Source organism: Tachypleus tridentatus, chromosome 10 (genome assembly GCF_004210375.1).
Source record: "Tachypleus tridentatus isolate NWPU-2018 chromosome 10, ASM421037v1, whole genome shotgun sequence".
NCBI classification, from domain to species: Eukaryota; Metazoa; Arthropoda; class Merostomata; order Xiphosura; family Limulidae; genus Tachypleus; species Tachypleus tridentatus.
The window spans coordinates 151,826,334-151,840,924 of NC_134834.1; the positions used below are offsets into that span (position 1 = coordinate 151,826,334).

At 32.6% G+C, this 14,591-nt stretch overlaps 1 protein-coding gene across 3 annotated transcripts; it reads left to right on the plus strand.

Annotated features, from left to right (window-relative positions):
* The first annotated feature begins 717 nt into the window (after window positions 1–717).
* Window positions 718–12,524, plus strand: LOC143230649 (D-2-hydroxyglutarate dehydrogenase, mitochondrial-like). Of its 3 annotated transcripts, XM_076464523.1 has the most exons (9): window positions 718–861; window positions 2,822–3,177; window positions 3,801–3,998; window positions 4,211–4,282; window positions 4,539–4,732; window positions 5,478–5,646; window positions 7,055–7,231; window positions 7,513–7,622; window positions 11,782–12,524. In XM_076464523.1, exons 2-9 carry the CDS (start codon window positions 2,835–2,837, stop codon window positions 12,223–12,225), a joined length of 1,707 nt encoding a protein of 568 aa, XP_076320638.1. In that variant the 5' UTR covers window positions 718–861; window positions 2,822–2,834; the 3' UTR covers window positions 12,226–12,524. The 3 variants fall into 3 exon arrangements, with proteins under 3 accessions (XP_076320638.1, XP_076320639.1, XP_076320641.1); XM_076464524.1 differs by lacking the exon at window positions 4,211–4,282 and having other exon boundaries at window positions 719–861; XM_076464526.1 differs by lacking the exons at window positions 718–861; window positions 2,822–3,177 and adding an exon at window positions 3,190–3,323.
* Window positions 12,525–14,591: the final 2,067 nt, after the last annotated feature.

Consider the following 14,591-nt stretch of genomic DNA (forward strand, 5'->3'; position numbering starts at 1 on the left):
AAACATTTATTTTCCTTTGCAGATTTTAAAGTTTATGTTTAAATCATACGTTTCAAAACTGCTGAAATTCTAAACCTTTTATTCCGTGAAGCTAACCTTTATTTTAAACAACTAATTAAATCATAACGTACTGGCCTAAAGTTGTAAGGGTTAGTCTAGGAAGTTTACTTTTTTGGTACGGTTGTCTTAATGAAGATAAAGTTTAAATCTTAAATAGTGAACTGAGTTTGACTGTTTGTTTTAATTATTCTATTGTTTTTTTAAAAAATAATACATGATCGTGCCATGCTTAGTTTAGTAGTTTGGGCACTCGACTCGCAGTTTACAGGTTCGAATCACCATGACCGAACATGCTCACTCTTTCATTCATGGGAACATTATTATGGTACTATCAATCCTACCATTCATTGGTAAAGCTACCTAAGAGTTGGTGACGGATAGTGTTGAGTAGCTAATTACTTTCCCTCTAGTTTAGTTTGTCACTGTTGAATTAGGGATGACTAGCGCAGATAGTTTTATACAAAATTCCAAACAAACATTGATAGCGATGTGTCTTTATTGCACACCGACGTGCAGACTCGTTATTTTGTCAGTTTAAAATACATTACATGATACAGATTAGCACTACAACTCCATCTTATCGGTGATATTTTACTATTATAAAAATGTTATTACCTTCTCGAGGCCACGCCACGATTATCAACAGACAATTTCAGTCAAGAAAGTCCATACAACACTTAAACATATACACAACTGACCTTGAAGAGAGCTATTTGTGCTTCACGTGACCAAGCCAGGCAGACCAGCATGTGAAGCGTTTAGTTATATTTTGTGATAACAAATATTTTCGAGCTATTTAAGGTAAGGGTTTTCATGTTATTGAGGCCAAAATGATAACATTTAACTTATTAAAAAATAGACAAAGAAAATATCGTTTAATATGTAATATTGTGTTGCACGAGTTTCACAAGTAACGATACAATTACAAAAATATAAGGATGACAAATAAGAGTAGTCCGATTCGTAATCGCCAGTATGTATGTTAGGCTACCGGAGTGTCATAGAAATTAGACGAACTATTTGATGCTAGTAACTTTGGTAGGCTATAGAAATATCACAGAAATAGAAGAGTTTAAAAGGCGTTGAAGTGTAGAACTAGATCTTAAGCCTTTTAGTTTTAAACACCTTCTAGGTAATTAATAGACTTCATTCACTTCCAGATGGCGCAAGCTATCTGTTCAACACCCTAGTCTTACAGTGACGCGTGTAGCTTGTTCAAAAGTAGGGCGATAACACTAACCGAAACATTAAACAAAACAGTTGACGTTATGTTTACCTGTCATCGTCTTTAACAGTCATGAAGCATTACTTAATTAATCAGATAAAAAGTACTGATGAATTAGAAAATGTGAATATTTGTTGTCAGGTGTTTTTTTAAGATAACATTATTAAAATATTTTAATACTTATACCAGCTGTCTTGAGAATACAAGTTTGGTCATATTTTAAGTATTAAAAGACAAATGTTATACACTAGGCCTCGGTCTTCTAAGAGTTTTAGTATACTTTCTAATTTTAGAAATTAATTTTTATAATAAATTAATAATGCTAGAACCTGTTCGTATGATATCTTCTTTCAGTCCTGTAGTAAAATCAATAGCAGAAGATAAACATAAACTTCTTGTACTTGAAGGGTAGAGTGGGGGTGAGATCTGAAAGGAAAGATATTTAGTTTATTCAGCCAGCAGTCAATAAATTAATATCATATAACTGCCACGAGGAACAAATTCTATCATGAATGATCAAACTGTAATAGCGTAACCACATAGTGCACACTTATTATCAACAACGTTCTAAGACTATTACAATCATATTCATGGTACGTGAACCATGGATAACAGAAGTGTAGTTAGTGTGTATATCTTATTATTCTCTGTCAGTTCTATAAGTCTATAAAGTGGTGGAACTTATTTTTTACAGGAATACAAATTGTATATTTTAAAGGATCCGATATACCATGCACTCGATGAATTCTTTACCGAAACCTTCACCAAATAACGCTCTTTTTGGTGATTTTAAACTGTTACTTGTACATTAAACCTTTATATCGCTGCGTTTGCAAATGTGTGTTTTTCTGTTTAATATTTATACTAATTTTCCCAATAACTCAGTAGCAAGCTTCAGGGCTGCTAAACCATAAATTCAGAGTTCGATCCTTGTGATGAACATAGCCCATTGTGTAATATTACTTTAAACAAACAGTCGTAATACATTTATTATTTATTTATTACTTCACTATGGTTCTAATGATTAAGGAATATTTAAATGTAAAAGTATACTTTTTAACGCCATTTAACCCTTGTACAACTATTTAAAGCTTTATATATAGAAATTACGTACCAATAAACACTATACACTACAAGCATGTAATCCTGTTCACTTGGTCAAGACGAGGTGTCCATATCATATGACTACGAAGGCATATGTATAAATCTAATTAAATGTTTGCAATGCCATTTTTTCGGGTGAAATGCTTAAATCCCTATTTTGTTAAATAAATTGCTTCAATTTTTGTTATTATTATAATTCATTCTATTCAAGGTACCCTGTCTGCAGTTTTAGGCCTTATTTCAGACTTTGGAATTAAAATTAATGGGTTACTTATTTTTATATTTTTACGAGGTTATATTACAGTTATATATTTCTATCTCCTATCACTGAGACTGAGTGATACAAATGTTCAATATAATAACTAGTTTTAGACTGGTAACATTGTGCGTTTCATATTGGGTCACTCGGATGACATCTTTCATTTCATACAGGAAAGAAAAAAAAATGGCATTATTGTTTGAAAGAAGATATCTGAGGCAGCTTCTACTGCGAGGAAGACATTTAACAACTAAGTTCTCTACCCAGAGGATTCCAGCAGTTTGTCTAACTTCTGCCAATGAAAGTTATTCCGAAAGGTGGGGCTACAGGCCGTTTCACACTTCCAAGTCTTTATCGACTACGATGGAACTAACTTACAAACGTCTACCGGGGTTGAAACGTGGGCCTTACGCTGAAGTTACACATACGGACATCGAGTATTTCAAGACCATCCTTGGAAAAGGTGGAGTTATTACAGACAAAGATGAACTTGAAGGATATAACATTGATTGGTATAAAACATGTAAAGGTAAAAGCTATCTGGGGTGCCTAATATGTCCTTGTTTTTTGTTATTTATTTGTTTTTCTATTGCTAGTTGTTTTACTTATTGATTTTGCTCTCTTTATTTACTAGATGGCGCCACATCTATGTAATGAGGATAAACTTCCGGATTCGTAGGTTCTGATTTATAATTTCGCAATGACCAAAAACCGTTTAAAAATAAATTGCACAATTTTGTTGATAAGACAAATACATGTAGAAAGAAAATATATTGTAACACTTTCAGTAAATGTTTTTTATTCCATGTTAAAATATTGTGGAGTTATAAACAGTTTTAGTAAATTTAATACAGAGTTTAGTCATTTCTAATTTCGTATTATATTAGTTCACCAGAACTTAAACTGATTTCGTAATGATTGTATGCCTTGATATTGCATTATCTATCTGTCTTTAGTACCATTTTCCGTCACTTATAATAATACTTAATTGCACAATAAAGTATTTGATTGTGTTATTTTTAGTAAATGTGTATATATTTATGTAAGTGTAGTTGACCGTAACAAAACTATTTAAAATAATAGTTTTGTTACTGTTGTATATCGAGTTTTGTGACTGTAAGATACATTTATATATTATTATTTGATTTGTAGGCTGTAGCTCAGTTCTACTAAGGCCAAGAACGACAGAAGAAGTTTCAAAACTTCTTTCTTACTGCAACAAGCAGAATCTCGCCGTATGTCCGCAAGGTGGCAACACTGGGCTAGTAGGAGGCAGCGTTCCTGTATTTGACGAGATTATCTTGTCGACGTCTTTAATGAACGAAGTTTTAAACTTGGATGAAATGACCGGTTTGTTATTGTTTGTTTAACAGCCAAACTATATTAAAGTAAAGAAGAATATTTATATTTAATTATAATTGTTGTTTTATTGTTTTTTTTACTAATCGACTGAATTTTAGATTCAAGACGAAATTATATGAATTTTTATTGTTGGTAGAGAAAGATTATCGTTTTATAGAAAGTCTAAACAATGTTTTGAAAGATATGTTTTATTTTCTTAGATGGCGTGGTGCTTGATGCACTGCGAGCTGCTGGATTGAAACCCGAAGTTGTACAAACTCACAGTTTTAGTTGTGAGTATGTTATAATGCAAAGGCCAGTCCCACTGTCAGTTGGTAATAAAGTAGCCCTAGAGTTGGTGGTTGATGCTGCTGGTTGAGTGCCTTCTCACTCTCTGTGATAATGACAAATAACTTTAGCATCTTTGCCATGAACAAACAACAACAAATTCACAGTACTAAACATTCTTACCGTTTGTTGAATTATTGATGATATGAAGTGATATAAACAATTTTTGTGAAGTGTTAAATCGATGAATTATTTTTTAAGGTGTACTGGGATGTCAGGCAGGGTGCGTTTTAGAAGCTGTACAAAAATATGCAGAAGAACGGAATTATATGCTACCCCTTGATTTAGGGGCGAAGGGCAGCTGCCAGATTGGGGGAATTGTGTCAACAAATGCAGGTGGACTTCGTCTGCTGCGGTATGGGTCTCTTCATGGCAATGTTATAGGTGTGGAGGCTGTAAGTATGTTTCCATGATTACACGCAAGATAAAGTTTGATGAACTAATTAATGTAGGTTTGGGAATCGTGGGTAGAAACGAAGTTTACAGCGAGCTAACAAACAGAACCATTCATTGGAACTTTTAAAACCTGTAAAAACGTTTATTCCCCGTTCTTACATTTTACTTTTCTAAAATTACACCAAAAAATCTACGAGTTTGAAAATAAGTCTTTTTTTTTTTACCAAAAATATTTCCGAGAAATGTTAGTTCTGTGATCGTAATGTTCAATAAATATCAAATATAGATATGTGGAAATCTAATGATTGTGAAATTTTATTGACAGAGGACAATACTTTGTTATTAAAAGTTATATGGAATAATTTGTTAACAGGCACAAAGTAATGGAAATTTTACAGGTGGGAATGGAAACACACGTTTTTTTTTAGACAGAAATAAGTTAGTTACATATGTTTAATTATATATTGGTTTCAAAACCACAGTTTGCTCAATATGTTTCGAAGTAAAATGATTTATTATTGCAGTTGTCTCGTGATAAGCCTAGAAACAGACTGTATTCTGGTGAGTTAGAAAACCGATTAGCAGAGTAGCGGCAAGGTTTGAAGTTAAAGACGCCGGTTTCTGTTGTTAGCAGGATGTTACCTTGAAAGCTTCATAAACTCGACATTTACAGCCTTGATTACAGATTGTTGGTTCAGTAGACTCGTGTTTCATATCGTTTCTTTTCTGTTGTTGGTTTTATAGGTTCTACCTAACGGGAACGTTGTTGACTATATGTCACATGTTAGGAAGGACAACACAGGCTACGACTTGAAGCAACTTTTTATTGGATCTGAAGGAACACTAGGCGTGGTGACCAAAGTCGCCCTGCTTTGTCATCCGACACCCCCTGCTGTAACAGTGGCGTTTATTGGTACAGCACTTTACTTGAGATTTAGTGGAGAAAGTAATATTGTATTTGTTTTTGTTGGACTCCAGAAGAGAGAGAGTAGCTAAAGTTAAATTTGGGAATTTAATGTTTGTATTCGTTTTACTGATTTCAAAAGTAGCCGTAGAACTAATAATATAAACGTTTTTTGATCTGTTCTCAAACTATGACGCAACTTTTTAAAGCTTCATACTTGAAATATATTGTGTAGATACTAACTGGTGCACTTGTTCAACGTATGATAAAAATACGGCACTATAGGAGGAGATTAGATCCGACCGCGAACGTCTTATGTCACTTCCCCGGGGGGGACTAATGACACATGCAAGGTTTAGTGACAACCTGCCAACTTTTCATTTGTTTTAATGTGGACAGACGGGTATTTAATATAATTGTTTAATATAAAAGTTTAATTCACACTGTATATAACTAACTGAATATAGATCTTCAGTTAATTTTGTGGTTTTCAATAAGTGGTTAAGTTAACATTTGAATAAAGTTCCTAGAATCGTCACAGGACTGATTTATTTGGTTTCGTTTTCTGTTTTGATTTTACCAAAATAAAATATAGTTAAAAAGAAATAAAACTGGAATTGCCGCATTAAATATCTTCAAGGACCGAGGGCAACAACTTAGCAATTTATCAAATAGATTTTAGCAGTACAGTACCAAAAAACATTTATTTATTAATAGGTTCTAAAATGTTTCCCTGTTAACGGATCGACACTAAATCGATATTCTTAATTCCATGTTATTTCAACAATAACTCTTCACCTATTTATTAATTACCATAACGCCCCCCAGTGGCTCAGCGGTATGTCTGTGGACTTACAACGCTAAAAACCGGGTTTCGATACCCGTGGTGGGCAGAGTGCAGATCGCCCATTGTGTAGCTTTGTGCTTAATTCAAAACAACAACAATTACCATAATGTCCAGATGGCGCTTCGAAAATATTATTTCGAAGGAAATGAGGACTAAATAAAGTAAGGCTGTATCTGAACTGATTCTAATCATTGTTAGTTTTTGTTTAAATTTATATACACAATATTACAAATATAGTTTAAATTAGCTGAAGAAATTTCATTATTGTTAATTTTTCATTTGAACTAATAAGTAGCTTCATAAGAAGTTAGGCCTATCTTACCTCGTTGTGAATCTGTTGGTCTTTCGTTTGCACTTCCGTTACTTATATTTTGGGGTCATGTAATATCACCTGGGTATGATTTCATATGCAGAAATTATTTGAGTCACTTTTATAAGATACAAATACAAGTATCTTATAAATATTTATTTGTTTTCTCTTGCTGTAACTGGTCGATTCTGCACATCTCTTCAAACAATGTATAACTGGGTGCATTTTGTGTTTTTAACGGTTGTTTTTGTCGCACACAGCTTGTCCTACGTTCGAAGCAGTCTTAAAAACTTTCCAATCTTGTCGAGAAAAGCTTTCGGAAGTTCTATCGGCATTCGAAATGATGGATGGCACCACAATGGAAGCCATTGAAGAGAACGTTCGCCTTCGAAATCCAATTAGTCATAGCCCTTTCTATGTTTTGATTGAAACCGTGGGTGAGTAGTGTATCTTAAGCTAATTAAGGAAACAGGACAAATTACATTCAGTGGTTTATTTTAACAAATTATCCATTCATTTCGTTTTTTCAGTACTTTTTGGATTTAGGGATATTTGAGAAAAGACGTTAAGCTAATGTCGTCAAACTTTTGTTATTACTCCAGAGTCATCGGTTATATCTGTACAAGGTTCGTAAGTTTAACTTAAAAGAAAAACCCGAAACTTATTTGGAGAATGCTTCGTTGTTCATATGACATTAGTAGCTTTCGAATTTTTTTAGGATCTGAGCAAGAACACGACGAAGAAAAATTAGCTTCTTTCTTGGAGTCCGCGATGGAAAACAACATAGTTACCGACGGAACGATGTCTTCTGATCCCGGGCACGTACAGGTAAGCCTAGTTTATTTTTTAGCGTTGGACGGATACATGTGAAATATCGGATTTTTATATGCAGATTTGAAACTCGATTTTTCAAATAATATATCAGGTAGTTCATTTATTAAAATGTCTGTTTAATTATTTGTTTTTTCACTGACTTTGAAATAAGTCTCAAATGTGTACAATATAGGTATAGTATACAGGAAAAGTAGGTTTGGAAAAGGATTTCATTTGGAATAAAGTTTTAAAAAGGTGTAATGAACTTATTAATTACTGTACCCATAGACTGATGAACCAGTTTCAATGTTAGTATGCTATTAATTTCTTTAATTATAAATTGCACATTTTACTAGTAAACCTAAAATTATCATTAGGTTTATTACTTGTTGTGATTCTGGGATCATATTTATCACTTTAAAAACGTTATATCTGTTGGGAAGTTTTGAAAATTTATTTCATAAAGTTTCAGTTTTTTTATTTAAATCAAAATAAACATTATTTAAACAGTTAATTAACGTTTACATTAAAAGGAAAAATTGCATTAAAACCAGGAAGACCAAACATGTAATATAAAATATTTATAATTCAAAATAAATGAAGGCACCAGAGTACGTGCTACGTAGCAATGGGAAGTTACTACAACATTAGAATCCATATACTAGTTATGATGACATAAGAAAATACCATTGGTGACATTTCATGTGTAAGGAATAAACTATTGAAATAAGAAAGCAAGATGTGTGTACTAAAACCTACAGCATTCTAGTGGTAGAACCTTTTCATGGGTACTCAAACCTACAGCATTCCAATGGTAGAATCTTTTCATGGGTGCTCAAACTGACAGCATTCCAATGATAGAACCTTTTTATGGGTGATTAAACCTACAGCATTCCAGTGGTAGAACCTTTTCATGGGTGCTCAAACCTACAGCATTCCAGTGGTAGAACCTTTTTATGGGTGATTAAACCTACAGCATTCCAGTGGTAGAACCTTTTTATGGGTTATTAAACCTACAACATTCCAGTGGTAGAACCTTTTCATGGGTGCTCAAACCTGCAACATACCAGTGGTAGAACCTTTTCATGAGTACTCAAACCTACAATGTACCAGTGGTAGAACCTTTTCATTTTTTTCTTCTTAGAGCAACCACCTTCCTACACTTGTCCTCAGACAGTAATAGGCCATATAGTCTTGGGACATTGTGGGATTGAAAACTCGCATCTTTTTTTTTATTCTTATTTTGTTCCTTTATTTCTTATATGGACATCTTGACAAACAGAGGTTAAGATGGATAGACAGTGTATCCTTTTCCTTTATTTTATATTCTCCACATTATATCCCATTTGTGGCCTGTTGACATCATGCAGTGCTAAATTTGTATCGAGGTTTGTTTTGTGTTACAGGTTTGGTCTTGGTGTTTTGAACTTAGGCCTTCTTTTTGATGTAAATAACAAATTAATTTTTTCACTAATATTTATGTTCATATGCCCCTTAGTGGTACGGGGATATGTATACAGACTTACGACTCTAGAAACTGGGTTTCGATATCTGTAGTGGGTAGAGTACAGATAGTCCAGTGTGTAGCTTTTGCTTAACTAGAAACAATACTTATATATGTGTAGCTTTTGCTTAACTAGAGACAATACTTATATATGTGTAGCTTTTGCTTAACTAGAGAAAATACTTATATATGTGTAGCTTTTGCTTAACTAGAAACAATACTTATATATGTGTAGCTTTATCTTAACCACAAAGAAACAAACAATACTTCTATAGGTGTAGCTTTATCTTAACTACAAAGAAACAAACAATACTTGTATATGTGTAGCATTTGCATAACTATAAACAAACAAACAATACTTATATATGTGCAGCTTTATCTTAACCACAAAGAAACAAACAATACCTATATATGTGTAGCTTTATCATAAGTACAAAGAAACAAACAATACTTATACTTGTGTTGCTTTATTTTAACTACAAAGAAACAAACAATACTTGTATATGTGTAGCATTTGTATAACTATAAACAAACAAACAATACTTATATATGTGCAGCTTTATCTTAACCACAAAGAAACAAACAATACCTATATATGTGTAGCTTTATCATAAGTACAAAGAAACAAACAATACTTATATTTGTGTTGCTTTATTTTAACTACAAAGAAAGAAACAATACTTATATGTGTAGCTTTATCTTCAAAGAAAGAAACAATACTTATATGTGTAGCTTTATCTTAACCACAAAGAAACAAACAATACATATATATGTGCAGCTTTATCTTAACCACAAAGAAACAAACAATACCTATATATGTGAAGCTTTATCATAAGTACAAAGAAACAAACAATACTTATATTTGTGTTGCTTTATCTTAACTACAAAGAAACAAACAATACTTATATATGTGTAGCTTTTGCTTAATTACAAAGAAACAAACAATACTTATATAGGTGTAGCTTTTGCTTAACTACAAAGAAACAATACTTATATATGTGTAGCTTTATCTTAACTACAAAGAAACAAACAATACTTGTATATGTGTAGCTTTTGCTTAACTACAAAGAAACAATACTTATATATGTGTAGCTTTATCTTAACTACAAAGAAACAAACAATACTTGTATATGTGTAGCTTTTGCGTAACTGTAAACAAACAATCAATACTTATATATGTGTAGCTTTATCTTAACTACAAAGAAACAAACAATACTTGTGTATGTGTAGCTTTTGCTTAACTACAAAGAAACAATACTTATATATGTGTAGCTTTATCTTAACTGCAAAGAAATAAACAATACTTATATATGTGTAGCTTTTGCTTAACTACAAAAAAACAAACAATACTTGTGTATTTGTAGCTTTTGCTTAACTACAAAGAAACAATACTTATATATGTGTAGCTTTATCTTAACTGCAAAGAAATAAACAATACTTATATATGTGTAGCTTTTGCTTAACTACAAAAAAATAAACAATACTTATATATGTGTAGCTTTTGCTTAACTACAAAAAAACAAACAATACTTGTGTATTTGTAGCTTTTGTATAACTACAAAGAAACAAACAATACTTGTGTATTTGTAGCTTTTGTATAACTACAAAGAAACAAACAATACTTGTGTATTTGTAGCTTTTGCTTAACTACAAAGAAACAAACAATACTTGTGTATGTGTAGCTTTGATTAACTACAAATAAACAATACTTCTATATGTGTAGCGGTTTCTTAACTACAAAGAAACAATACTTATATATGTGTAGCTTTATCTTACCTACAAAGAAACAAACAATACCTATATATGTGTAACTTTTGCTAACCTACAAGAAAATAAACAGTACTGATATATATATAGATATAAATATTCTATATACAATGTGTAAATTGTAAACATAATGTATAAGTACAGTTGAGTAACACTGAGTGCGAGTTCACACCTTGAAAGTATAACGTACTAGTGATTCTTGAGGACAACTAAGGCGTGAATACAGTTGACAAATATGTGGAAAGTAGGTCGTCTATTCTTCTCTTACGTAAAGTATAGGAGTGAAAGCTTTTTATTGGTTCAGAACGTGTTTGTGAATGTTCCGAGACTTTTACTAAAACTGTCTTATGTTGTCGATTCTTACAGTATTTAATGAGATGATAATTAGTTTGTTTTTAATGTTTGTTGTAAAGTTGTTGTTGAATATAAATATCTTGTTCATGACATATCTGAATACGCAAGTGGACCAATACAGTTTACTGTTCTTTCTTTATATTTACGGAATTCTTTTTATTAAGTCAGCTATATTCTATGCCCTAGAATTCTGTAACTCACCATACAGAACACAGTTTTTATCGTAATATTCATCAGATCAAGAAATAGGTTTTTGTTTGTCCTAACGCTGGTTATAAGACCTCTAGTCTGGCGATGTTTAACGCTTAATACCTTGAAAATTATATCTTTGATTTTCAAACATAACTGAGTTAATTTGTTATTATTTCCGAAAGACAATTTTCAGCATTTTTGATTAAACAAAATGTTTATTATTTTTACGACATATAAGACAGTATCTTAGTTTTATTATTTAACTAAGTCTGTTGTAAGTTGCGATGAAATGTTGCCATTGAAAAAGTCTGATAGTTAAGTGTTTCGTTACCCCTTTGTGTTGTCTTGTTTTTCTAGGAATTATGGGACGTGAGGGAACGTGCAGCCGAAGCTTTGCTTCACGACGGTTACGTCTACTCGTACGATCTGTCCCTTCCATCCAAGTCCTATTATCATATTGTGCCTGTTATGAAGGAAAGATTAGGAGGTAGAGTGAAACGGTGTGCAGGTTACGGACATGTGGGAGACGGAAACTTACATCTTAACGTCACGGGTCAGGGTTACGACCCAGAGGTTATAAACCTCATCGAACCCTTTGTGTACGACTGGACAACGAAGTACGGCGGCAGTATCAGTGCTGAGCACGGAATAGGACTGAAACGTTGTTTGTACTTATCTCTCGCCAAATCTCCGAATTCCATAAAACTGATGAAAGACTTAAAAACTCTAATTGATCCTAAGTCCATATTAAATCCGTACAAAGTGTTCCCTTATGAAGTAAACAGTTTCAAGGAGCTGTAAAAAGACTTTCACGTAAACAAATGTAAATTTCCAAATATGTTTGGATCTTTTTTATTGTCCAGAAAAAGTTATTAGTATTTTAATTGCTGACGTCAGAATTTCTCATTATGCTTGAATTACTGACTACATTAAACATCGTGTCAGAACTGGCGAACTATTAAATGAAATTTCTATTTTTATTAATACAGTTATATATGGATAGTAGATTGTTTGAGAAAGAGCTAATTACGGGTAATTTTTTATCCTATTTCCTTTTTATTTATGATTTGAAACATTTTAAATAAAACTTGTATCACGTGCGTTTTTATATCTGTAAGACTAATAAGGTAATCGCACGATAATGGACGAAGAGATACATCTAGTGACAACTATTCCGTGTATCCAATATGGCGGCAAAATTACCTTCACAGAATAACAGCCAATAATAAAGCAATGTTTAATTGCGAACCAATCATAGGGCACGAACTAAGAGAAATAATGATTGATAGGCCAAACGCCCCAAAACGTTGGATTTTATCATAATAAACGGAAAATATTCGTCCTTCAAGTGTGTTCTTCTTCACCCAACCCTGAGGAAAATGAACATTAAACTCTTATTTTTTCTGAAAATCACAAATCACAGATTCATAAACCCGTTTTATAAGCCACATCACAAAACTAAAACCATCTTAATTGGAGCCTGACTTTCCTTTTTTTCTTAAACCTTATACATGTTTTCTCTTGTCCTGATACCATCCGAATAAAGCTCAGAGAAAACGGAATTCATTATATCATCCGGTGATTATTAAATTCAACAAGAACATTTCTTTCTGTTCTTTTCTCAAGAAAAGCTAAAAGGTTATAACCTTTCCGTCTCTGTAATCATCCGATAAGTCAATATCCTTTCTTAGATAGGGTTATTACAGTTATATAAGGTCCTCCAAAATGAGGCCTAAGTATTAATGAACATGTGTATAAATACATTTTAAAATTATATTAACTTTATTATCAGCAACTGATTACAGATTCGATCATTGACTTTGTAACGATCTAGTCACGCTACTTGATGAATATTACATGTGTGATCCAAATTATAATACCAAAATTTGCACTTAGATTTAAAGGCCGCTTGTCAAATATTTGCCCAATTCAAAAGTTGGTTCCAGCCATCCTCTATTATGTCAACATCTCAATACAGCTAAAAATACACAGAAATACAATGTCATTAGCAAAAATTACTAACTGTAGCGATGTATCATAAATGTGAATTAAAAACGAGAAAAGCTCAAGAACTGATGTTCGAGGAACTCCACTGTTAACAGTGGTACGAACTGATTGGATTCCGTTAATAATTATATTTTCCTTTCACCCATTCAGCCATCCTACAATACAATTAACCAATCGTTCGATCCAAAATTTCCTATAGAATTTCCTTAGCGTTTTCTTTTTGTGTGTATAGAACTTTATGAAAAGTATTTTGAAAATATAACAGCGTAAAACGTATGAATTTTTCTTCGTCCAGATGACAAGCAACATTCTTCAACAAATATCGGATTAGTATGATAGTATTTCCTTTTGGATGCCCACCGCTAGTGAAGCGGTGTGTCTACGGATTTACAATGCTAAAATGAGGAGTTCGCTTCCCCTCGTTGGGCTCAGCAGATAGCCCGATGTGGCTTTGCTGTAAGAAAACATACACATTTCCTTTTGGCAAATTTATGTTGGACTTTCTTTCAATAAAACATTTCACTAGACTAGAATTTTCTCTCTACACGAGTAAGTCTTACTAGCCTTTTAAAGGTAGAACAACAACTCGACCTTCCTGTTTATACCTCTAGTGACATAGAGGTATTCTGCGGATATAAAAGGCTAGAATTCGTGTTTCGATAAGCGTGGTGTATAACAAATAGCCCATTGTGTGTGCACTCTGTGTTTAACTTCAAAGAAACCCGTTGTCTGTTGATCTTGCCAAAAGTGAAAAAAAAACAACAACTCGTAGTTGCTCTTTAGAAATCTGGGTCGGTGTCTAGTTTTTAATATTTGCCTTTCTGTTTATCTATACTGGATCAATGTATTCCATATGGTACTTATTTATATTTTGAAATAACAGAACACATGAAAATGACCAACCATCTTGTAGTTTTCAGCAATAACCTTAGGACGTAATCTCTGTTTGAACATTTTATTTACACCTGGGACTGATATGTTCTAAATTAGGAACTGGTATGGTCTAAATTAGTGACTGGTATGTTGTAAATTACAAACTGGTATGGTCAAAATTAGGAACTGGCATGTTGTAAATTAGGGATTGATATAGTCTAAATTAGGAACTGATATGTTGTAAATTAGTGACTGGTATGTTGTAAATTTGGAACTGGTATGGTCTA